The following is a 24171-nucleotide window of genomic DNA, read 5'->3' as shown; positions in this document are numbered from 1 at the left end:
CTTGTTGTAAGAAGCTCTGGTTTCTGAGAAACATATACCCAAACCTGCCCCAAATGGGACAAAAAATTAACCACGGCATGTTGATGCCGCTCCAAGATAGCATGCCAAGTTTTATGAATTTCAGACGAGTTTTGGATTTACTAGAATTTAAAACCAGGTATCTTTTGCGGCCGAGTGACGGTGGCAGGGTGTTTGACATTCATTCTCATTTCTTGCATGGGACCTAAGCATGCAACCAAGGGCACAAATTTGAATTTTCAACCAAGAGCATGTGCCTGTAATTCACATTTGAATTATGCACATGAATGCATAGAAAACTCAGATAATACATAAAAAATTTCAAGCGAACCCCGAAAATTTCCAAAAATTCACACAACAATCCTGTTGTTCTATGTTGACACTAGGAAAAAAATGAAATCGAGAAGAGGCAATTGATATCATTTCGTCCAGAAAGATGAAACGTTCCCTACCGAAACAATCAGGCTTGTTGTGAGAAGCTCTGGTTTGTGAGAAGCATATCCCCAAACCTGCCCCAAATGGGACAGAAAATTTACCACGGCATGTTGATGCCGCTCCATGACAGAATGCCAAGTTTCATGAATTTTAGACGAGTTTTGGATTTACTAGAATTTAAAAACCAAGTATCTCAATGTTTGCGGCTGAGTGACGGTGGCAGGGTGTTTGACATTCATTCACATTTCTTGCATGGGACCTAACCATGCAACCAAGGACACTTATTTGAATTGTTAACTAATTTATATGCATTAGAGCATGTGCATGTAGTTCAAATTTGAATTATGCACATGAGTGCATAGAAAATTCAGTTAATGTATAAAAATGTCTAAGCGAACCCCGAAAAATCCCAAAAACTAACACAACACTCCGTTGTTCTCTGTTGACGCTAGGAAAAATATTGAAATCGAGAAGAGGCAACGGATATCGTTTCGTCCAGAAAGGTGAAACGTTCCCTACCAAAACCATCACACTTGTTGTGAGAAGCTCTGCTTTATGAGAAGCTTATACCCAAATATGCCCCAAATGGGACAAAAAATTTACCACGGCATGTTGATGTCGCTCCATGATATCATGCCAAGTTTCACGAATTTCGGACGAATTTTTGATATACTAGAATTACAAAAGCAAGTACGTCGACGTTTGGCGGAGAGCCACAGGGCCGTGGTGTTTGAATTTCATCCCTATTTCTTGCATGGGACATAAGCATAAACCCGTGGACACATATATAATTTTACAACCCATGTTGGTGCACCGGAGCATGTGCATGTAGTTTAATTTTGAATTGTGCACCTGAAATGACTAGAAAACCAATTTAACGTGTAAAATGTCCAAACGAACCCTGAATAATTCCAATTCTTTTACGACACACATATAGTTGCATGTTCACTGCAGATAAAAGGTCCAGCAATTCAAACACCGTCCATTGCCGATGTGACCCCATTATGTAATTCAAATCAAGATGAAAAATCAAGTAGATCCCACAAAGTTTATTATAACCAACCGTGTGAGATGCAGCACAAAATATCTTGGAGCACCGTCGGAGTATAGTATGCATACGTCTTACGCCAGAAGGTGCGACGGCTACAGTCCACAGCCCGCTCTGAATAAGGGACCGTGTCTGATGACACTTTGCGTGCCAGTTTTTTCGCTGAAGCGATTCCAAATTTTTGGCTTCTGCTGAAATATCTACCTCCCCGCCCCCTCCCTCTTACCAAAAGCCACATTTCCCCTATTTTCGCCTTCCTTTCCAAATTGATACCTTCACTCCTTACTTGCAGCGCCGCCTCCTCGCCGGCGACTGTCCTTCACGTTGGTCGGCCTCGTCTATCCAGGCAGGTAATCCACACCTGACCCCCATCCTCCTCCTCCTTCCACATCTCACATGCCCCGACCGTCGGCGCGAGCACGACACCTTTCACCCAAATCACCGACCCCTCCACCAAATAAGCGCTGCCCTAAACCATGGTGCACGTAGTATAGCCAGGATCTCAAGGAGCATTTGGCAGCGGAGAAGCAAATCGTGGCCGCACGCGCAGATGAGGTTGCGATGGCTGCCATTCGTGCCGACCCCCAGATCTTGGAGGAGCACCTCGCCATCGAGGCCACCGTCGACGCCTCGCGCGCCGACGCCGTGAGCGGTTGGCTGCTTTAAATGATAGTTCGTGGCGTTTTCTCGAGGCCACCATCGGTGCCTTCGACGAAGACTATGAGGAGTAGCTTGTCTTAATTATTAGCTCACTATAAGGACCCATGTTCAGTTTGCTAGCTACTGCCTTTCCTTAACAAATTCTAGTGAATTGTGCTATCTACTTTTACCATGCAATCTTCTGCTATAGTGTATATGTTCTATATGTCGTGCAATGTGGTGTTCAGTTAACTGTTTGTTTCAATTCTGCAAATGTGATGTTCAATTCTTCAGGGTGCAATTTTCCAAGTTGTCAAGCATGCTTGGTTTGGTTAACTGTCTGATCTTCTATTAGGAGAATGTTATATTGTGCAATGTGGTGCTCACTTAACGTTTCGTTCATTTGTTGTGGTGTTTAGTTAACTGTTTGGTTCAATTCTGCAATGCGATGTTCAATTGTTGTGGGTGCATTCTGTTATTGTATACCATGTGAGAAATAAATCGAATTTGGCTGTACTAAATACATGAGAAACAAATACAATTGCTATATTTCCAAGTTGTTAAGCATGCTTGGTTTGGTTAACTGTCTAATCTTCTATTAGGAGCATGTTATATTATGCAATGTGGTGCTTAGTTGACGTTTGGTTCATTTGTTGTGGTGTTTAGTTAACTGCTTGGTTCAATTCTGCAATGCGATGTTCAATTGTTGTGACTGCATTCTGTTATTGTATACCATGTGAGGAATAAATCGAATTCGGCTGCACTTAATACATGAGAAACATATACAAGTGCTATATTTCCTAGTTCTTAATCATGCTTGGTTTGAATAAATGGGTTTTCCATGTGGCTTGAATTAATCTGATGAATCTGCAATGTGCTTATTTTTCATCAACATATTTTACTAATAGCATGTGAACCCTTACTTAACTTGATGACTAACTACCGTATATGTGTTGCAGGGAAACAATAGGAAGCACTAAGGTTTACAAGATGGTACTAACTATTATACCTTGCCTTTTTTTTATCCTTTGCCCCATTTTCAATATAGAGAAAATATTTATGCACATCCTTGTTTTCAGGTCTTTCCAAAGCAGTTCACTGATGATTACCTCTCAAACCACCTCTATGGTCAGGAGGCGATGAAAGTTTTCATACAACACCCACGGTTCAATATTGAAGTGTTTCTGAAGAGAACGAAGGATGGACGGTCAATCATCCACATGCACTGGCCTAAAATTGCAAAGACCTTCAACATGAATGAAGGCTCAATATTCGCCTTCCGCTTCAGCAGTTTTCTAGATGAGATGCATCTGTCTATGTACCGTCTATGATGCTAATTTCGAAAGTTTCTAGATGTTGCATGTGAAACTTGGTGCTGGTGCAGTTGTGTAATGGGATAGCTGAGTGCTGAAGCTATATCATGTTGTACTCGGATGTATTTCAATTACGAAATCCTGCTTCCTTAATATGAAAATGAAATATATTATGTACTTAATATGAATGTCAATTAGATTAATAAATGGATTGTTAATAATAGGGCAATTAGCCTACTAATTGGGTTTTCCTATTGCAAACGGTTATTGAGAAATCAACATGGGTGATGACATCACGCAACGCACACAATTTTTAAGAATAAACCATGTTGGATCAACAAACAATCACACACAGCATTTTCTTGAAAACTGTTTGCGTTACGCCACCTTGCGCAAACATTTTCTTTGGAGTGACTCTGAGGGATGTATATACGAACGGAAACGTTTAGCAGGGACTGACTGTGTGGGATATACTTACGACTGGAAACGATTTCGCCTGTATGATTGTATTTGTTTTAGCACTACTGTACGTATAACCGTTTTTGGTCGCTCGCCGATCGCACGCGACCTCATTTTGTCGAGCGTGTGTGACAGGAGGGCATATCCCTGACGGTTTCTGGGTCGTGTGGGAAGGACCCCCCAATCACAGTCACTCACTAGGTGATGGTTTCGAACACCGTCATGGAAAGGGGTTAAAAACCGTTTGTATAGCACCTCGTTGTACCAGTGCATCAACACAACAATCTCATGTCATGGGCTCTAAAGATATTTTATTTGTTTCTAAGAAATACATATACACCAAACTAAATGCTCAAAATGCCTAGATGAGCTCTGTGCTACCATAACTTCTGTTGAAAGGAGCAGTCCCCACTGCGATGTTCATCATTTCAGATTAATAAAGAGAAGCTCAATCAAACAGAGTGGTCATAAGATAGCAGTCATAATTCAGAGCTGGTAGGCAATGAGCCTGACATATATGCCATTTTCATAGGTCCCATCAACAGAACAAATCTCATGTCATGGGCACGAAAGTTTTTTATTTGATTCTCTACTAGACAACAAAAAGAAACAAATACCAAGCTAATAGCTCAAAATACCTAGATGAGCTCTGCCCTACCATAATAACTTTAAGACATGGATCCCTTAAATCATAAGAATGGGTAATTTTGCAGTGGTCTAATCAATTGATCATCACCATCATCTTTTTCAGGCTCCACCAGCCTTTAGCTTCGCTTCCTCCCTATCAATCTCCTTGAGCGCGTTCCACAGCTTCTGGTCTTCATAGTAACAGACGATCAATGACGCCCCAGCTTCCTCTAGGGACTTCTCCGGGTTCCTCGTCAAGACGGCGACGATGGGCATTCCCGCGGCAACGTCTGCTCGTGTCCCTGAAGCGGAATCCTGCAATCAAAGCACATATATCAGCAAGATTTATAAGAAAATCCAATCAGCTGGCATGTTCAACAAACATGATAGAACGCAATGTAGTTGTACCTCGAAGATAAAGGTGTGTGCTGCAGATACTTGAAGCTCCTTGAGGGCCTTCAGGTACGGGAACGGTGCGGGTTTTGGTTTCTCGCATTCGCCTCCAACTATCACAACCTAGAAGAAGTCTGATAGACCAAGAAGCTTGATCATGAGCTTTGCATTGATCATGGGGGCATTGGTTACTGTTGCACGCTTGTAGCCATGATCTTTCACCCACTGAACCACCTTGTCAAGGCCCTTTACAGGCTCCAAGCTGTAATCGGTCAGCTCATCAAAAAGGACTTAGGGCATGTGCTATTTAAGCTAGCAACAGATTGACACATGGTCGGGAGTTGTATGATCCGGTGGGATCTATTAAGTGGGTGCATGAGACCTTATCCCTGTTGGACTTGCCGACGAGCTTGTGCAAGCACCCAACCGGATAATGTTGAAGGCCACCTTATGTGGATTAGATTACAATCAATACATACAGTGCTACTAACGTTCGTTGCTAAATGTCAGCGACGCGGCTCCATGCAGTGGGCCGGGCTGGACATAAGGACCTGCTCATGGGCTTTAGATGCAAAGAGGCCATGTAAGAAAAGGGCAATCCACTATTAATAGGAGAAACAACAGAGGAGGAAGGTGGTTGGATGGAAAGGGAGGTCCTATTTGGCACCGGTGCGCCCAGGACGCGCGAATGGGCCGACCCATGCACGGGGAGGGACGCCCCCCCCCCCCCCCCCCTTTAGTTTTCATTTTTACTTTCCTTTTTACTTTCTGTTTTTCTTTTATTCTATATTACAATGATTCGGCATTATAAAAATGTTCTAAATTGCAAAAAATGAATAGTGAATAGTCAAAAACAGTTCTTGAATCAAAAAAAGTTCGCGATTTCAAAAGAATGAACATTTTTCTAAATGTAATGAACATTTTTTATTTTTATGAACAACTTTTTAATAATGATGAACATTTCTTTTATATTTCACGAAAAAAATTTGAATTCGATGAACATTTTTTGAACTTCATGAACAAAACTTGTAATCAAGAACATTTAAAAAATTGATGATTCTTTTTTTGAATTTGATGATTTTATTTTATTTTTATGAACAATTTTTTATGAGCACTTTTTAATAATGATGAACATTTTTTATATTTCATGATTTTTTTAATTCAATGAACATTTTTTTAAGTTGATGAATAAAATTTGTATTCAAGAACATTTTTTTGAAAAATTGATGAACAAATTTTGAGTTTGATGATTTTTTTGAAAATGATGAATTTTTTTAATTTGATGAACATATATTAAAATCCGATGGACAAAAAAATGAATTCAATGAACATCTTTTGAATTTCTGAATTTTTTACATTAATGAACATTTTTTGAATTTGAGGAACAAAAAATTGTTTGGAATTTGAAAAAATAAAATTCGCAAAAAAGTGAATAAAGTAAGGACTTAAAAAAAGAGAAAAGAAACAGGACAACAGAAAAGAGAAAAAAAGAAAAAGAAAAAAAGAAAAAGAAAAACCGAAAGAAAAAACTAGCAATTGAGCCGGCCCAAATGAATGCCCAATGCCCAAGGGGGTGCGAGCCAGGTCGCTCGGCACAGGCGGCCTGCGCGCCGAATAGGAAACCCCTGATGGAAAGGGCTTGGTTGGCGTGTGTTATTTGTTCTTGTCCTCCCCGTCTCTCTATATTGTTCATCTTCCTCCTTGATCTCCACAATTCCTCAGAGCTTTCCCTTGTAATTGAGTTGTAACCAATGATTCTCTTGTTAATGGAGTCCATATAGTACTGGTTACCTAACATTAAAGGAAGGGGACGTGATCCTCGAGTCGTAGGATGGCATGATTCACACGAGACCAACGATCACTGACCTCTCGATGGGGGGAGGCGGGGTAGGGCAGAGAGCAGTCTAGCTTAAAGATCATGTACAATTGTGAGCTATGGGGGTGATCCTCGAGTCGTAGGATGGCATGATTCACACGAGACCAACCATCACTGACCTTCGGTTGTTTCTGTTAGTGTTTGTTAGTCACGAATTAGCAGTGAGAGGAAGCAGAAAAGCTGCGAAAGTTTGAGCAGAGCAGAACACTTGTGTGTCTTCTTCCTCGAGCTATCTCTCTCTTGTGTGTGTTCGTTGGAAGAAACACCCTGAGTGCACAATTGGCACTAGAGCCCCTGGATGGTCATGGGGAATAGTAATACTGGCTCGCCGTTGCGCTCCCGCTCTATCTTGCTTTCCAAGACCAAGAAGGATGCCTTTCGTGACGACAAGGCCCCGTGCGCGCTTGGCGATGGCGTCGACAAATATGCACCAGCCGTGAGTTGATGATGTCGCGACCACTAAGGGAGGAGGTCGGCTCGACACGACGAACACAACATTTGAAAACCAAAATCCTAATGCTTGATAGAATTAAATTTTAACATTTTGGGATTGACACCTCCTTCCGAACCCCCATATGATATTTCCCCTAGAAGTATCGTCCATTGTTCTTGAAACCGAAGCTTAGACAAACTTGTACGTAATAAAGTTAAAATTAAAATTCTGAAATCGAAATATATGGTTTAAAATACCCAACATCGTTTATATTGCAACATCGTCCCCAGTTTTGACCCTGGTTTTGTGCCTAGGTGGCGCCACATCAGCGAGGCTGGACATGACCCCACCTGTCACCCCATCCCCATCCCCGTCTGTTACCTTTGGATGCACTCGCCAGATTGGACGCGGCTAACCATCATCGGCGGCGCCGCCCACCCGCGGCCAACCACCACCGCAGCAAGTCGCCGCCGGAGCGGATCCCACCTCGCTGCTCTGCGGCCCATCGAGGAGAGCGAGAAGACCCTCGCCCTCGCTCGAACCGGCGAGGCAAAGCCGCACCGGCCTCCTCCGCTGGCGCCGGCGCTACCCGGATGACCACGGCCTCTCTCCATCGACGCATTTCGCACACGCGATGGGCACAGGTATGGCCGCCGACGCCGACGCCGACGCCTCCGCAGGGCCGCGCTCGATGTACCGCCGTCGGCATCGCTCTCGGGCGGATCCCAGCCTTCCCCATGGAGCTCATGCCCTCAGCAAGCTCTGGCCCACCCCCACCCCCACCCCCATCCGGACCACTGCACTCCTCGACGCTGATGATTTTGGTACTACTTATTACTCGAGAATATGGTTTATACGAATCTGCTACTGTATTTGTATTTTGGTTCAGGAACTAATAACCCTGCACTGCACTGCACTGCAATTTTCAGCAGGCAGAGATTCAGACAGGGGACAAAAACTGGACCGCCCCCCCTGGCTCGGGAGCATCGGTGCTCAGTGTCAAGTCTGCACACTGCCAAGCAAATAGCACGTTGCAATGTATGGTTCAATTCCATTATGATTACCAATTAGTTTGCTGGCTCGACATAGTTTTTGCTTATCATCGTTTGAGCTTCTCATTTCCTTACCTAACAGCTTGTTTGATGGTGGCTACTACTTCAAATTTGTTGTTCTAATCTACTATTTGTTGTTCTAATTCCACTGGGTTGGTTCAGGAACCAATAACCCTGCACTGCAATTTTCAGCAGGCAGAGATTCAGGCAGGGGGCCAAACTTGCAGGCGGCTGGGATTGTCGCCACTCGCGAGCATCAGTGCTCAATGTCAATTCTGCACACTGCCGAGCAAATAGTGCGTTGCAAGTATGGTTCAATTTTCATTAGGATTGCCGATTAGTGTGCTGGCTTGTTTGATGGTAGCTACTACTTCAAATTTGTGTCCTCAGAGTACTTCAAACAGCTCCGAGCAAGGATTAGTCGCATGAAAATGCTGGATGGCGCACAAGGAGGGGCGTGCCAGCGACATGGGAGAACCCGGTGTGCGGGAGGTACATCGATGTCTCTGATGCTGCTTGGGGTAACTCCTGTCCGGCAGTTGCAGCCGACTTCCCGTCAGAAACTTCACCCATTGCTGTTGACCAGCACCTAGGTTCTGACAGGTCAGCACAAAACTAGAACCAAGCTGTTCTCTCTTGAACCTTTACTTTTTTAGCCCTAGTTTCCAAGCTGATTATTGTATACTAGCATGAGGATTCAAATTATGAAAAGGAAAGCAACAAGAAAAGCTGTCCACAAAATGCAAGAACTAATATTATTGTCAACAACATAAAAATAAGATGGTCTTATAACTGAATGGAGGATGATTATGTTTTGTGGAACAGATGTCAAAAGTTAACTGGGACCAAATACATATCCAACAAAATACATGATGAACTCTGACATAGCAGAAAGCCACCAAATTGACATGCATAAAAGTAGACTTATGTTGCAGTACAAGTAGAAACTTAAAGGAGAAGCTTATTGGAAGCACTTCACCACCTTCACCAGAGCCGTATCAGTCTCGTAAGGAGTTGTAGCAAGCCGCAGCACATGAGAATTCACCATTAGCATGTGAGCATGCCAGGGGATGAAAAGACAGACCAGCTCCTGAAGCAACAGAATCCATGACTACTTAGTTAAACACCAAATGCCAACCTGACACTCAATGCAAACCTATATCGTGCCCCGACTCACGAGCAAGATTGACCCAAGCTTGCAAACTCCATACAAAACCTCAGTTTCCATCAGAGATAACAACCGCATGCCCAGGTGCTGTTTGTTTTGTAGGCTTCGTTTCTGCAAACCGGCCAGCGGCAATAATCAATGTGGTGATTAAAAAGCATAGGAGTAGGATTGGTAGGAAAGATATTCTGAAGCCAGGAGCATTTCTAGATTCCCATATGGTCCAAACTACAACATCTCCAGCAGCCATCAGATTTCTAACATCATCAGTAAACTTCAGAACCAAACTGCACAGACAGTTAAAAAACAGGAATAGCCTGAATATTCAGTTTGCGCTAACGACACTCCACAGATATTTAGAAACAGGGCATAGAACGAATCAAAACTCATAGGAACATTGTCTGACTTCTCCTAGCTAGCTCTAAAAGCACTACATCTAGCAGCTTATGAATGTCTAATCACTTGAATAGATTTACTTACCTGTAGAATATTACTTCCAAACATCACGCCAGTTTTACTAGTTATGTCACTAAGAGAAATATTGGAAGAATTTAAGACAGCTGGAAACTTGGAACTTGTAAATTACCTTGGACATCCTCTGGGTTCTTGCGCTTCACCCTATCAACAACCTTGTCCATTAAGTTGTCTTCACCAATATCCAACCTTGCCCTCTTTCTTGTGTTCTCACTCATCACGAAAAGTACAACATTTTGATCAGCCTGATGAGTAGACCGAAGGACATCTTCAATCTGCTGATCCTTTAAACCTACCTCTCCTTCCCTCTCCTGTTCCAAATTTTCCTTGTTTATAAGAGGGTCCAGACAAGTTTTGCTACCAAAATCGTCTATGATATCAATGTCTTCCGTATCTTCTTTCTCATCATCATAATTTTGTAGATCATCGCCATCAACTTGTACTTCACAATAAAAAATGTTATATGGATGCAAGAAGAGAGTGTATATATAAGCAAAATAAGATGTAGGGCCCTTGATTACCAGATTGTACAGTAGAAGTGGCATCATGGAGCACTGTCACTGATAATGTCGTATCAGTAGTTGGTGCCGCTGGGCTCTCAGAATTGTCTGCAGGTTCACTTCCCATATGAATATCTTCAGCTGTCTTAACAAACAAGAGCTTGGGATGTCTGGGGTGTTTTTTTGCTGCTTCTTTCCACTCGTGTTTTGTTTTATCGCTTACTCCATCATGGAGGGTGACCTCCTTAATACGTCGCAGGGATTGGATCGCCGTGCCTCTAAATCCATTTATATCCTGACACAACAGGTGGAGTGACTCTAGGAGCGGCAGAGCTCCCTCTTCGACTTCTAGCTCAGTCATGACTTCCACCACGATGCATAGGTGTCTCAGGCTTTCGAATGCACCTTCTATGATGACAAGCTTGTCCAGTTGAGATGCAATCAACTTCAGGTACGCCAAGCAGCGCACTCTGCTCAGGGCAGCAAGAATATCCCTGGTCAGCTGATAATGTGGGAATGAAAGGCACAGTTTAGTGAGACTGCCCAGCATTGTAATAAATGGAGGCAGGCTGCATACATTGTTCCCATGTAGCTTCAGTGAGCTAAGATAGCAGCTTGGCGAGGAATCTTTTTTTTCCAAGGAGAAATTCAGAAAGTCTTGAGAACATCCGTCAGCGAAATTGACTGAGAGTGAATGAGCTTTTTTCAAGTTGGTGCTTCTCTTGATAAACCCTTTAATTGCCTCAGATAGATGACTCCAGTTGCTGCGGCTGGCAAATATGATCTGTAATACTATTAGTGGACTGCTCGCACCATATTTTCACCTTTGTCAAGTGTCTCATATGCTCCATGAGCTGTTCAAATCCTTGGCTGTTGTTGTTGCTGTCCGCAACAAATCCTGCTACAGTTTCCAATTTGCTATTCTCTGAGAACCAAGTCTGTAGCTTGAGGATTTTCCGGGCTCCTACACCTTGTTGGAGCTTGAACTTTCCAAATAGATGAATCAGGCATGGCAGCTTAATGACTTCAGTGGGCAGAATCTCTATCTGTGTTCTTCTTACATCGAGTGTCTCCAAGAATCGAAGCTTTTTGATCTCGTCTGGAAGTGCCTTAACAGCGGCCCCGAGGCTTAGATACCTGAGCAACAACAGGTTGCTGCATATCTCTTTGAGATGCTTGTCCTCCAACTGGTTACCACATTCTTCTAGATCCAAAACTCTCAGCAGTTCATACTTTGAAAAGTCCAAGACAGATTTGTGCGCACTGCCGAAGACTGTCAGAGACCTGACAAGAGATAGATCATTGGCTGTTACGCTGGCACTTGCATCATGCAGGGAAAGCCAGCGGATTTTGCTGGTTGGGGCTGGGGCGGCCAGCTGGTCATATAACATGGTAATGAACTTGTCACACTTGGACATGTGCAGGATGAACTCGAGCATCATGCCGTGAGTATGGTATGTCTTTACCTCTGCGCTGTTTTTGTTCCTGTTGGCACCTTGATCTGTAGGCTGGATTATACTCCGGTTGACCAGCTCATTAAAATTGCCAATAGCGGCATCCAAGGCGCTACATATATAATCACCTTGGATAAACCCTTCAGCTAACCATTTCCTTATGAGGCTTCTTTTCCTGACCGGATGACCACTTGGGTAGATACCTAAATATAGCAGACATGTCTTGACATCATGTCTAACAAGGCTGGTGTAGCTATGGACAAGCACACGTTTCATTCTTGCTAACATCTCATTTGTTTCCAGATGTGCTCCCAGGTTGTGGCACAATTTTGCCCAGTTTTCCCGTGTCGGATTATCTGTGCTTTGCAAGTACCGGGCAGTGGTAACAAGAGCAAGGGGTAGACCGTCACATTTCTTCAGCACTTCTGAGCCAAGTTGATCCTCCCGGTCATCATTTTGGCCCAAAGACTCCTTGTAGAATAACCTTCTTGAGTATTTCTCGGTAAGAGTTCTCATTACGTACACATGACCATGAGCAGAGCTGCTGCATGCATTGGCTACTGACTGAATGGCTGTCGTCACTATAACTCTGCCATTCAACCCCTCAAAGGCACATTTTATAGCATGCCAAAATTCTGTCCGCACATCATCAATTACAATGAAGAACCTACAAGGTGCCAAGAGGACTACATGATCAAAATCTAACAAGGAGAGATATCGCGTAGAAACTAAAATTAATACTAATATTTAGTTTGTACCAACAAATATACTAAGAGGGAATGGTGACACATTTTGGATCAAATATCTTTGTAATTTGTAAAGACTAAGAGTTGGTCAGTCTGTACGTATTGATTTCCACATTCAATTTTCTTTCAATCAGATGGTAGCAAAAAAGGACACATACAATGTTCTTAAGCAGCATTTTTTGAAGAACGGCGAGCCAATTTGGTTGTGTTATCTTTCATGGTCTCGGCAATTCCACTTTGTATGTGTATCTCAGGTGTTAGTCTGGTCTCTAGTTTCAATGCTAGATTTGGTTTGGACTGTAAACAGTATGAAATTGTGATGTAAAAAATCTGGCTGCTGCCATACATTTGTCTAAATCCCTTACTTGAATGTGGAAATCAGATTATTTGGTTGCTGCCATACATTTGTCTAAATCCCTTACTTAGTGCAGAAACAGTGGTATTTTATTGCTTGGTTGTCAGATTATTTGCTTCACATCAGCATATAGTCAGATACCCATCAAGACTGAAAAATAGTCCCTCCGTAAACTAATATAAGAGCGTTTATAATACTAAACAGTGATCTAAACGCTCTTATATTAGTTTACAGAGGGAGTACTAACTATCTAAGCTAGTCATTCTTACTAGCTCCCTTTGAGTAAATTAGCAATGGTTGGAAATATACCTCTTGGTTCTAAGGTGTGATCTTAGGATTTCACAGGTGTAGCTGGGACGACCTCCACCATCAATGGATGTGGGGATGCCAAGTTTCTGGGTTATCTCAATGGGAACCTCCATTGGGCGCCGTTGCTCCGTGGCACAAACCCAAGCCCGCGCTTGGTACTGGCGCATACTCTCATATACATGTCTGGCAAGGAGAGTCTTGCCTATGCCATCAAAGTCAACAACGGAGATCACCTTGAGCTGCTGCCCCTCCTGCTGGATCAGCTCCAGAAGCTCGTCACGTTGCGCGTCCATACCCACGGGGCTGCGAGCAGAAAGGGATTCATCCATCTCCATCTCCAAATCTTTCTTCTCAGATGCCACTGACGACGACGATGCTGAGGAGGTGCTAGTACCATAGGTTGTTCTCAGCTTGGATGACTCCTCTGATATCTTCCTGAGCTTGCCAATTGCCTCGGCAAACTCCTTACGGGCCTTCATTGTTTTCCACTTGTGGGAAGCCTGATGGATTCGCGACTTATTGGATATCGTCACACGGGGCATAAAGCGGTCGATGCAATCTTCGATGGCATGCGCCAAGTCGCATATAACTTGGATCCAGGCCCTCTGCACATGGTCCCCATTGCCACTCCTCCAGCGAAGGTCATCGTCTTGCTGAATGGCGGCAGAAATGAATGCAAACTCTCTTTGGATGCAGGTGATGTCATGCTCCAGGTTCTGCCGAAGCTTGTGATTTGCAGCTAAGAACTCAAAGAGCTTTGGCGCTATCCTACCCACAAAAGCGGTGGCCGCCGCAGCCTCCATCTCCCCGGTGGCCTCTGTCTCCCTCTCTCACTCACTCGGGTTGGAAGATCAGATCACGGAATTTCATGTATACAGATAGGAGGTCAGCGAGGAGCTGAGGACACTGCAGGAGCGGCCATGGCCAGATCAAGGTAGCTAGCTGCAAGTGCCTGCTTAGAGATATTTTTCTCCAACATCCTTGATTAGTCATCCCATCCACCCGTCCTCCAACTTGCTGGAATTATTTTTTTACATATGATGGTACCAAGAATCTATTCACATCGCTGCGCCACCGTCCACTGAACCCTTTTAAATGATGCACTAATTAAACTGCTCCCTCCAATTGAGATCGACAAAAGCTCAAATTTCGAACATGGACTTGTCTTCAGTACACAGCTTTGACCACTAGCTTGTACTATTATAATTTATATATGAAATACAATAAAATTGAGGTGTTATGAAAGTACCCGTCGCTACGAATCTGCACATATTGATTTACAAGTATTCAATATAAATATTTAGACAAGTAGTCAGACTAAATCCATGTCCTAAAAATCATGTTTTTGTGAACTGAAAGGGTGCAATTTTTTTCTGAAATGTGGAATTGTGGACAAAGGGCTTGCCTCATTCAATTAGTTAAGGGAGAGTTGATGCAGAGGAAAACATAAAAGCATAAAATGGTTAATATTATCAGAGCATATTATTCGGGATAATATTTCCCAAATGCATAGGCCCCATGGGAGCCCAATTTGCCTGCTCATTTTTAATGTTTGCAAGTAGCTGTTTCTATTTTATTGTGTGGTAATCTGTAGGAATATGATTGGAAATGTGCTGACAATAAACCAGTTCATACCCTAGCAAGATTCAAGATAGAATCATGCACAACTACTAAGGTGGTAGCAGGTAGCTGTTTCTAATTTATTGTATGGGAACATGATGCCAGTTCAAGCATCTTTCTCAATTTGTTTTTGTTATGTATTTTAATTTGGTGTTAGTACCACCAGTGGGATGCTTAACAATGCAAGCACGGTTAGTCTTCACCTAACTCACACAAATAATTGTTTGGAATAGCATATTCATCCATAGAGCTCTGAGTTTTCCTTAGTTATTCACGTGATATTATAATGCCAAGTTACTTCCTTTGCTTAATCTGATCGATTTCTTCCTATATGGTTTGGTTATTGTAATAAGTTGTGTGCATTGATATGCAGAGAATTAGAACAAGACTCTTATACATGATAGTAGTAGTACATAGTTACATACTCCTATCAGGGTGCTCCTAATGCATTGGCTCTTGTTGCCTTATCCTAGGTGGTGGAAGAAAATTAGAGACAACCACCCCAATGCATTGTTTCTTACATGTTGTATCTAAGTGTGTTGCATTTAATTAGTTTAGGGATCATGTTTGCATCTCAACATTGTGGCCTAGTTGCGGAGAGAAAGAAACAAGAGGAACATAGGAAGAGAAAGCCACTTTGGATCAAGGCATTAATTGCACTGTGTAGGGAAACGTGCTAAGAGCCGCAACTCCACTAAGATACAACCCTCCTCTCTCTCCTCTTTAATTGATGTGGCACATCAGCATTTTACCTATGAACCAATGGTAGAAACAAGCATAGGGAGTGCCCTCAAGGCAGTCATGCACGGTAGGTAACAAGGTGGTATCACTTTGATACATCGCAAAGAATCAATTAAAACTCCCATTCAAAATGTTCTATACAAACATCGCATTAAACATGGACACAAACACGCATAGAGCAGAGATCCAGAATAAAGTGGAGAAGGAAAAAATGCTAAAGAAACAAAGAAGAAAGACAGGAGGTGCCATGTTAGGTTCTGCTTGTTTTTGGAATCTGCCTCAAGCAGTGAATACAAACCTGCACGAACTAGGTGCATTGATAAGATCAAACCATGCGTCAACTATAGTAATGTTATTCAATCTTCAGATTTTTGAAGTGTAGAGAGAGACAGAGAAATTTTAAAATATAGAGGGAGGGAGGGAGGGAGGGAGAGAGAGAGGGAACATGATGTCAGTTCAAGCATCTTTCTCAATTTATTTTTGTTATGTATTTTAATTAGGTGTCAGTAGCCACCAGTCGGATGCTTAACTATGCAAGCACGGCTTAGTCTTCACCTAACTGACACAAATAATTGTTTGGAATAACATATTCATCATAATTATTAGGGTGTGGCTAGGTCTCAGTCGACTGAGATTTAACGAAGTCTCAGTCAAGTGAGATAACATGTAGAGAGAAAAGAAAAAACTGAAAGGAAAATTTTACATGAATCTCAGTGTAAGATCTCACGGATATAATATCAACTGAGACTTAACGAAGTCTCAGTCGACTGAGACCTAGCAAGACTGTAATTATTAATGTGATATTATAATGTCAAGTTGCTCTCTTTGCTTAATCTGACCGATTTTATTTTCGTATAGGTTTGGTTAGCTGTGTCTTGTGTGCATTCACATGCAGAGATTTAGAACAATACTCTTATGCATCTTGGTAGGATACGTAGTAGTAGTAGTACGTAACTACGTAGTCCTATCAAGACAGAGTCGCCATGTTAGGTTGTGCTTGTTTTTGGAATTGTCAATCTGAAAAGATATCGGATCTCATCTGCCTCGAGCATTGAATGCAAAACCGCAGGAACTAGGTGCATTGATCAGAACAAACCATGCATAAACTATAGTAAAACTAGCCTTTGATTTTTTTAAGCACAGTTGAGAGATAGATAAAGGAAAATAAATAAATGTATGTACATAGAGAGAGAGAGGGGGGGGGGGGGGGGGTAGGAAGAGAGATTGTTGGGGGCGCCAGAAATCGTTGGTGCCGGACCTGAGGAAGCGGAAATCACAGATGAGGATGGGGATAGATCTCACAGATGAGGATGAGGATGAGGAGCCGGACCTGAGGAAGCGGAAATCGTTGGTGCGCAGTGCATTCATTTACGATCCAACTACAGCCACATGTGAGCGCGCCCGCAAAGACTCTCTATCTCCTTCCGGCCGCGGCTAGTGCTCTTAATTACTAAGTAAGCATGCATGTTTTTCTGGTTTCAGTTTCTGATCCTGTTGCTCTACAACGAGTTGCAAACAGCACGGTCCTTGAAGAATCTTTCTTGCTTACAACATCTGATATCTCGATGTTATTTGGTAAGTGTGCTTGATCTATCTCCCTACCTTGATTTCACTTAATTGCTCTTATTTTCTTTCACCTCTATCTTATGTGTGCTTGATTAAGTAGATGGCTCGGTGAGTGCTTCGTTGGGCGCCATGAGACCGCTTGTCGAGAAGCTCGACATGCTGCTAGCTTCCGCTCAGGAATACAGTAGCTTGCCCAAGAGGATCAAGGATGGGATGCAGCTTCTCAAACATGATGTTGAAGTGATAAGCTTCTACCTTGATGAACTCACAGAGGTGGAGGACCCTCCACCGATGGCCAAGTGCTGGATGAATGAGGCGCATGACCTGTCTTATGATATGGAGGATTACATTGACAGCTTATTATTTGTTCCACCTGACTGTTTCATCAAAAAGAAGAAAAAGAGGAGGAGGAGGAAGACGAAGAAGATGATGATAAAGAAGAGGCTCAAGTGGTACAAACAGATTGTATTCAGAGCGCAAGTGTCAGAATATGGTATCAAGACCAGTAAAATCATTCATGTTAATGTCTCTCGTCTTCCTAATAAGCCCAAGATTGCAAAAACAATATCGGAGTTCAGGAGCTATGTCCAGGAGGCTATTGAACGGTACGACAGGTATAGCCTTCAGTGCTGCAGCACCTTGAGGCGTCGATTCTTGTCCACTAGCATTATGCTTCCAATGCCCTATGAAGAAGCTGCACACATTGTAATTGATGGCCGGATGAATGAGTTTATCAACTCACTGGCCGCCAATGATGCGGCAGATCAGCAGCAGCTCAAGGTGGTATCTGTTCTTGGATCTGGGTGTGTGGGTAAAACTACACTTGCCAATGTTTTGTATGACAGAATTAGGATGCAATTCGAATGCAGCGCTTTCATTCAAGTGTCCAAAAATCCTGATATGAAGAGACTTTTCCGCGACTTATTCTTGCAACTCCACCAGAAGAAGAAGCCACAGCCCGCCAACTGTAATGATCTTGACATCAACGATATTAACATCAGCAAACATCTGCAAGATAAAAGGTACTATTGGCCGAGTTCCCTTATGCTATTTATTTTAGTTTATGGGTTATCATAGATTTCTGTTGGGTTTCATTACCCCAACTTGCTTGGGACAAAAGGTTTGTTGTTGATGTGCGTGAATTCTTGGCATGCAGGTATCTAATTGTTATTGATGATTTGTGGGATCCATCAGCATGGGATATTATTAAATATGCTTTTCCAAAAGGAAACTGTGGTAGCAGAATAATAATAACTACACAGATTGACGATGTTGCATTAACATGTTGCTGTGATCACTCAGAGCATGTTTTCGAGATGAAACCTCTCGACAACGATCACTCAAGAAAGTTATTTTTTGATAAACTTTTTGGTTCTGAAAGTGACTGTCCTGAAGAATTCAAACAAGTTTCAAAAGAAATTGTTGATATATGCGGTGGTTTGCCGCTAGCAACAATCAACATAGCAAGTCATTTGGCAAACCAGGAGACAGAAGTATCAATGGATTTTCTGGCATACACACGTGATACGCTGAGGTCCTATTTGTGGTCAAATTCTACTTCAGAAAGAACGAAACAAGTATTGAACCTCAGCTACAATTGTCTTCCACATTATCTGAAGACATGTTTGCTGTATCTGCATATCTATCCAGAGGCCTCCATAATCTGGAAGGATGATCTGGTGAAGCAATGGGTGGCTGAAGGGTTTATTGCTACAAGAAAAGGGGAAGAGCAAGATCAAGAAATGATAGAGAAAGCTGCAGGACTCTATTTCGATGCACTTATTGAGAGAAGATTCATCCAACCTTCATATATCAACTACAACAATAAGGTGTTGTCCTGTACTGTTCATGAAGTAGTACGTGATCTTATTGGACATAAATCTGCAGAAGAGAATTTCATTGTGGTAGTAGACTGCAATCGGAAGAATATAGCACTTTCTCATAAGGTTCGTCGACTCTCTCTCGTCTTTGGCGATGCAAAGTATGCAAAGATACCAGCAAACATCACAAAGTCACAAGTTCGGTCACTTAGATTTTATGGATTATTTGAGTGCATGCCTTGTATTAGAGAGTTCAAGGTTCTCCGTCTTCTGGACCTTCAATTATTTGGTTATTGTGGTGACCCTGACCCCATAGACCTCACTGGTATTTCAGAACTGTTTCAGCTTAGATATTTGAAGATTGCAAGTGATGTTTGCATAAGACTACCAAATCGTATGCAAGGCCTGAAATGTTTGGAAACACTGGATATTCTGAATGCAACAAGAGTCACTGCTATTCCATGGGATATTATACATCTCCCACACTTGTTGCACCTGATTCTTCCTGTTGACACAAACCTGCTGGATTGGATTGGCAGCATGAGTGACCCTGTTATCCGTGAGTGGAGCCTTGGCAAGCTGAACTACCTGCAGGATCTTCATCTCACATTTTTTTCTACATTACCTTTTTACAATCATCTGGAGACAAGCATGGAAGTTCTGGGTTCATTAATCGGAGGACATGGCAACCTGAAAACTATAGTAGTGGCTCATGGTCCTTCAGTTAAAAATATCGTGAATCATAGTATTGGCTATGGTGCTTCAAAAGCAATCATCCCATTGTTTCGCATGGCACCTCCCCCCCTTCTCCAGAGATTTGAGTTCTCACTGCACAACTGCTGCATATTCTCACAAATTCCTCCGTGGGTTGAGAAACATGGCAACCTATGCATTTTGAAGATTCCAGTGAGGGAACTGAAGATGATTTGTGTTGATATTCTCGGTGGATTGCATGCCCTGACTACTCTGTCACTGTATGTGGAGACGGCGCCCATTCACAAGATCATCTTTAACAAGGCTGCTGGGTTCTCAGTTCTAAAGTACTTCAAGTTGAGGTGCACGACTGGTATCCCATGGCTAAAATTTGAGGCGGATGCAATGCCTAATCTCTTGAAGCTCAAGCTAGTTTTCAATGCCATCCCACCAATGGACCAACCTCTCTTTTTTACTTCGGGCCAATTACGACACAAAGTACAACATGAACATGGTACTGCAGTAATTAGCATCGAGCATATGCCAGGACTTAAAGAGATTTCTGCACAATTTGAGGGTGCAGTTTCTGATCTAGAGTATGCCTCGAGGACCTTCATCAGTAATCATCCGAGCAATCCCACAATCAACATGCAGTTGGTGGGTTGTAGTTCCAATGTTTACGGAAGCAGAAAACTGGAAACAACAACCGGATGACACTCTGAAGGATGACTACGCCAAGAGATTAGAGATACCAGCTGATAAAAGGTAACAATGCTCCTTGTAAAAACAAAGAAATAAGCCCTCCTTTACTTCGGCTTCGATTCCTCAATTAACTTGATTTAATCCTCCATGTTCTAACGAAGCTAAATGGTTGTTGAAATCAGGATTGCAACGTCGCTGGAGTTTTCTTCAAGTCTGGATGACCTGCCTATGTCTGTGTCCCAATTTTTTGACTGTCCAGCTTTTTCTATCTGTCAACCTGTGGAGTCTTCTTCGCGGCTGGATGATGCAGGTATATCTGTAGTCAACTTGTGCTGATAGAGAAGTTTTGCCTTTGAAGTTACTGCACCAAAGAAGATGTCTTAACCTGCCATTATTTTTCCAGAAATTACACCAAGCGGCAGTGATGTGGGGCGGGAACACATTTTCGATAAGGTGGTAACGCCGAGCGATGTGGGGAAGCTGAACCGGCTGGTGGTGCCGAAGCACTTCGCGGAGAAGTACTTCCCGCTGGATGCGGCGGCGAACGACAAGGGCATGCTGCTCAGCTTCGAGGACTGTGGGGGCAAGCTCTGGCGGTTCCGCTACTCCTACTGGAACAGCAGCCAGAGCTACGTCATGACCAAGGGGTGGAGCCGCTTTGTCAAGGAGAAGAAACTCAATGCAGGGGACACCGTTTCCTTCTGCCGGGGCGCCACCTTGGCCACGCGGGACCGCCTCTTCATCGACTGGAAGTGCCGGGCCGTAGTCCATGACTCGTTGCCAAAGTTAGACAGGCCGTCGAGGGCGGTCCAGAAGCGGGTGCGGCTGTTCGGAGTCAATCTCGACACCCAGCAGCCCCAAGGTGGCGAGTTATCCCATGATGCCAATGCCGGTGCAGCTGGAGTGGAGTTCTCAGCTGCTGCCTCATCACCGTCATCCTCGCAGACAGAAGCGCATTCCTCCTTGGATCTCGGTATGTGAAGGTGAGCTCTATCGGCAGCGTGCCCAAGGAAAGTTCAACAGCACAATTCCTTCAGTTTGTCACCTTTATTTCCTTCTCCACGGTTCTGTCTGGTATAATGTTGATATAGGCCAGCATTTAAGCTTTTGTTTAGGCCATTCAAATTCTTGGTGTTGGTTTCAGAATTACTAGTAGATAGAGAGAGAATGAAATTAGGCGAATTAATCAAATCCTTCATGGATTTGTTTGGATTCAATTGAAATTCCTTCATTTCTTCAGTCTTTGCCACTATCGCAGTATAGCTGGCTCGCTATTTTTCCGCGTTGTTGTTTTCTATTTCCAGTTATTAGTGTTTGTCTGTGAACTTGTGTTAGGGTATGCACAATGCTTGATAAGATAGTCTTATCTTAAGTCTTGCATGTAATTTAGAGATGACAAGAAAAAATGTCTATAATGGGTCATCTCTTAGCCTTATATTCAATAACTAACTATTCCTAAAAATATGGTGAGACATATTGTGCTAAGAGATCATCTCCTTCACCTCATCATTTATCCTACGTGGCACTTCTTATGAGTACATGTCTTTACTAGACAAGTTGGGCCATCAAGTTAACAAAGGCTCACCAAGGAAGACGCGGCAACAAGGAGTTTTTTTTCATAGATTCATTTTTTAAAACATTTTATCTCTTGAATTGTACGTTCAAACACCGAACAATTTTTCATTGTTGGATTTTTGCGTCGATACATTTGAAACTAGATCCCATGTTAGTGAATTTCAATGATCTTTTTTCATGAAACCCTAAAAAGGGAATAAAAACAAGTAGAAAACAGAGAAAAAAAATTAAACAATGAAAAAAAATGTCCCCACAAAACAAAACAAGTACCGAAGAAAAATGGAAGAAAAAAACTTGAGCCCGGAAGCACAGTTGTGATTTTTCACTTTTTTTGAAGCATGGGCTGTGCTTTTTTTTTTCTTCATACGCAGAAGCAAATTTGTGAAAACACTTTTTTTTCCTGGTAGAAATAGTTCTTCTTCTCGTGGAAGCAAAAATTACTTCTCATAGCAGCACAAATTTTTTTCCTGAGAAGCACATTTATGTTTCTCGTAGAAGAAAATATGTGCTTTCACACAAGGCAAACCTAAGATTCTCCTGGAAGCATATTTGTTCTCCAAAACCTAGAAAACCAGGCGAAGACTGAAAAGGAAAAAAAACTGAAAAACCTTGAAAAAGCATAATTAAAAAGAAAGTCCAAAGGGAGTGCCCTATGGCGGTGGCTGGATGCATCACTTGACGCGCTCCCATGCCATAAAAATGACCCTTGAGGTCCCCCGCGTGGCCTAACTTAATCAGTGCCTATTGTGCTAGCTAACCAAACTGGCGCTCACGTGCCTGCTCTCACTTGCACGGTTTTTCGGTTTGCCAGGTTGATTGGTTTACTTTAAAAAACTATTAATCTAAAAAAGCGAACAATTTGAAAAAAAAATATGAATTTATAAGAAAAACTGAAAATATAATAAGTTTGTGAATTTGATAATTTTTCATAAATACAGAAAAAGTTCACACAATTTCAAAAAAGAAGTTTATGAATTTTTAAAAACCACAATTTTGAGAAAATTTAATGAATTTTAAAAATTAACACACATTTGATATTTTTGTGATTACAAAAATTTCATGAAATTTCATATAAGCTTAAAAATTTAGAAAATCTCTGCGGTTTCCAAAAAAATAACAAAATGGAGAGAAACTCATGAAATTCTAAATAGGGACACGAATACTGAACTGAACTTGATCCACACAGATATGTCCTTACCTTTGTCCATTTCCTCTGTCCCTTCCGCCCGCGATTTGGTCTTGAAGCAAAAAGTCCCCTGATATTGTTTTGCGTTTGTTAGATGGACAAAGCATAATTAATTTGAGCATGTCTGAAAATGATCTTGAGATCAAAGCAATGCTTGATGCAAGAGATTATGAGTCAAAGGGCATCACAAAGGTCTATTTGCAGTGGTTTCAAAATTGTTTGAACATGTTGTTTTATTACCAAGAGAAAAAGCTCCATGCTTTTTTTAAGACATAGAAAATAAATTAATTCTAGAGGCCCACTCAAGACGGGCCTCAAAATGAAGTGCTTCATGTGAAGGGCTTCAAAATGTTAAATGTTGATGCCAATTCTAGAGGCCCACTCCAAGTAAACGTGAGGCCTTCTTTAGCCCTACTAGTCCAGCGAATTTCTGAAGAAGAAAAAATAGTCCAGCGACCGCCGCTGTCTCCCCATCTGGTCAGCGCGGCCGGCGGCGGCGCACCCCCGCTGGCTCCAGCCCGCTCCTCCTAATCAGTACGCACGCGCAATGTCCACAAGCATGGCCGCCTGCGCAGGCTGCTCCATGCACCGTCGGCGGCAGATCTATCAAGAAATGTCTCCTCCGTCCGAATCTCCTCAGTCAGCGCCTACACAGCTCAACTCTCCCGGAAAGGCCCGGAGCACGCTGGGCTCCCGAAGATCGTCTAGGTCTTCATCATCCTTGGACGATTTGTTCGTACGCTCTTTGATTTAGGGATTTTTGTGTGTGTGTGTGTGTGAATTGTATCACTGGTTAAGCAACTGAATTTCCAACAGGCTAGACGATTCAGAGAGGGGGCAGCCCCCTTGTGTGCATACCAGGCTAAGACTGTCGCGAGCGGCGGTGCTCAATGCCAAATCCGCTCACTACGGTTCGATTCCATTACGAGTGAGTGCGAATTGTTGGAAATATGAGCAATTTATTAAATAATT

The 24171-nt window shown here is 42.6% G+C and overlaps 2 protein-coding genes, 1 long non-coding RNA gene and 1 pseudogene across 9 annotated transcripts; 2 read left to right on the top strand and 2 right to left on the bottom strand.

The window, feature by feature from the left end:
* Positions 1-4659: 4659 nt before the first annotated feature.
* Positions 4660-5491, bottom strand: LOC125518096 (haloacid dehalogenase-like hydrolase domain-containing protein Sgpp). Its single transcript, XM_087531530.1, has 4 exons — positions 5484-5491; positions 5125-5194; positions 4948-5055; positions 4660-4854 (listed from the first exon to the last, which is right to left on the bottom strand). Exons 1-4 carry the CDS (start codon positions 5489-5491, stop codon positions 4660-4662), a joined length of 381 nt encoding a protein of 126 aa, XP_087387656.1.
* Positions 5492-7575: 2084 nt separating this feature from the next.
* Positions 7576-12807, top strand: LOC125522841 (uncharacterized). 6 transcript variants are annotated; one of them, XR_015612345.1, is made up of 5 exons: positions 7578-8065; positions 8171-8279; positions 8456-8896; positions 10692-11886; positions 12190-12807. It is a non-coding gene; the product is annotated as an uncharacterized LOC125522841 (long non-coding RNA). The 6 variants fall into 6 exon arrangements; XR_015612346.1 differs by having other exon boundaries at positions 7576-8065; positions 8174-8279; positions 10692-12807; XR_015612348.1 differs by having other exon boundaries at positions 7576-8065; positions 8489-8896; positions 10692-12807.
* Positions 9435-14706, bottom strand: LOC125522840 (disease resistance protein RGA4). The gene is given in 5 exon segments (XM_048687876.2): positions 9435-9572; positions 10045-10374; positions 10454-11208; positions 11210-12553; positions 13297-14706. Coding segments are annotated over 5 exon segments (3294 nt in total). The 5' UTR covers positions 14100-14706; the 3' UTR covers positions 9435-9510.
* Positions 14707-16853: 2147 nt separating this feature from the next.
* Positions 16854-21781, top strand: LOC125524620 (disease resistance protein RGA5-like; annotated as a pseudogene). The gene is made up of 6 exons (XR_015612339.1): positions 16854-17048; positions 17140-17232; positions 17324-18245; positions 18380-20501; positions 20621-20748; positions 20842-21781. The product of XR_015612339.1 is annotated as a disease resistance protein RGA5-like (transcript).
* Positions 21782-24171: the final 2390 nt, after the last annotated feature.

Source organism: Triticum urartu, chromosome 7A, assembly GCF_056163025.1.
Source record: "Triticum urartu cultivar PI428250 chromosome 7A, HENAU_Tu73, whole genome shotgun sequence".
Classification (NCBI taxonomy): Eukaryota; Viridiplantae; Streptophyta; class Magnoliopsida; order Poales; family Poaceae; genus Triticum; species Triticum urartu.
The sequence above is the reverse complement of the archived record's forward strand: the minus strand, read 5'-3'. Positions and strand labels throughout refer to the sequence as shown.

Bases quoted from the DNA above. Each gene is read 5' to 3' on its own strand.
- LOC125518096 (XM_087531530.1), bottom strand. The intron at 5,056-5,124 runs GTAACCAATGCC...GACTTCTTCTAG, and splicing joins ATGGCTACAAGCGTGCAACA to GTTGTGATAGTTGGAGGCGA. The intron at 4,855-4,947 runs GTACAACTACAT...CTTTGATTGCAG, and splicing joins CACACACCTTTATCTTCGAG to GATTCCGCTTCAGGGACACG.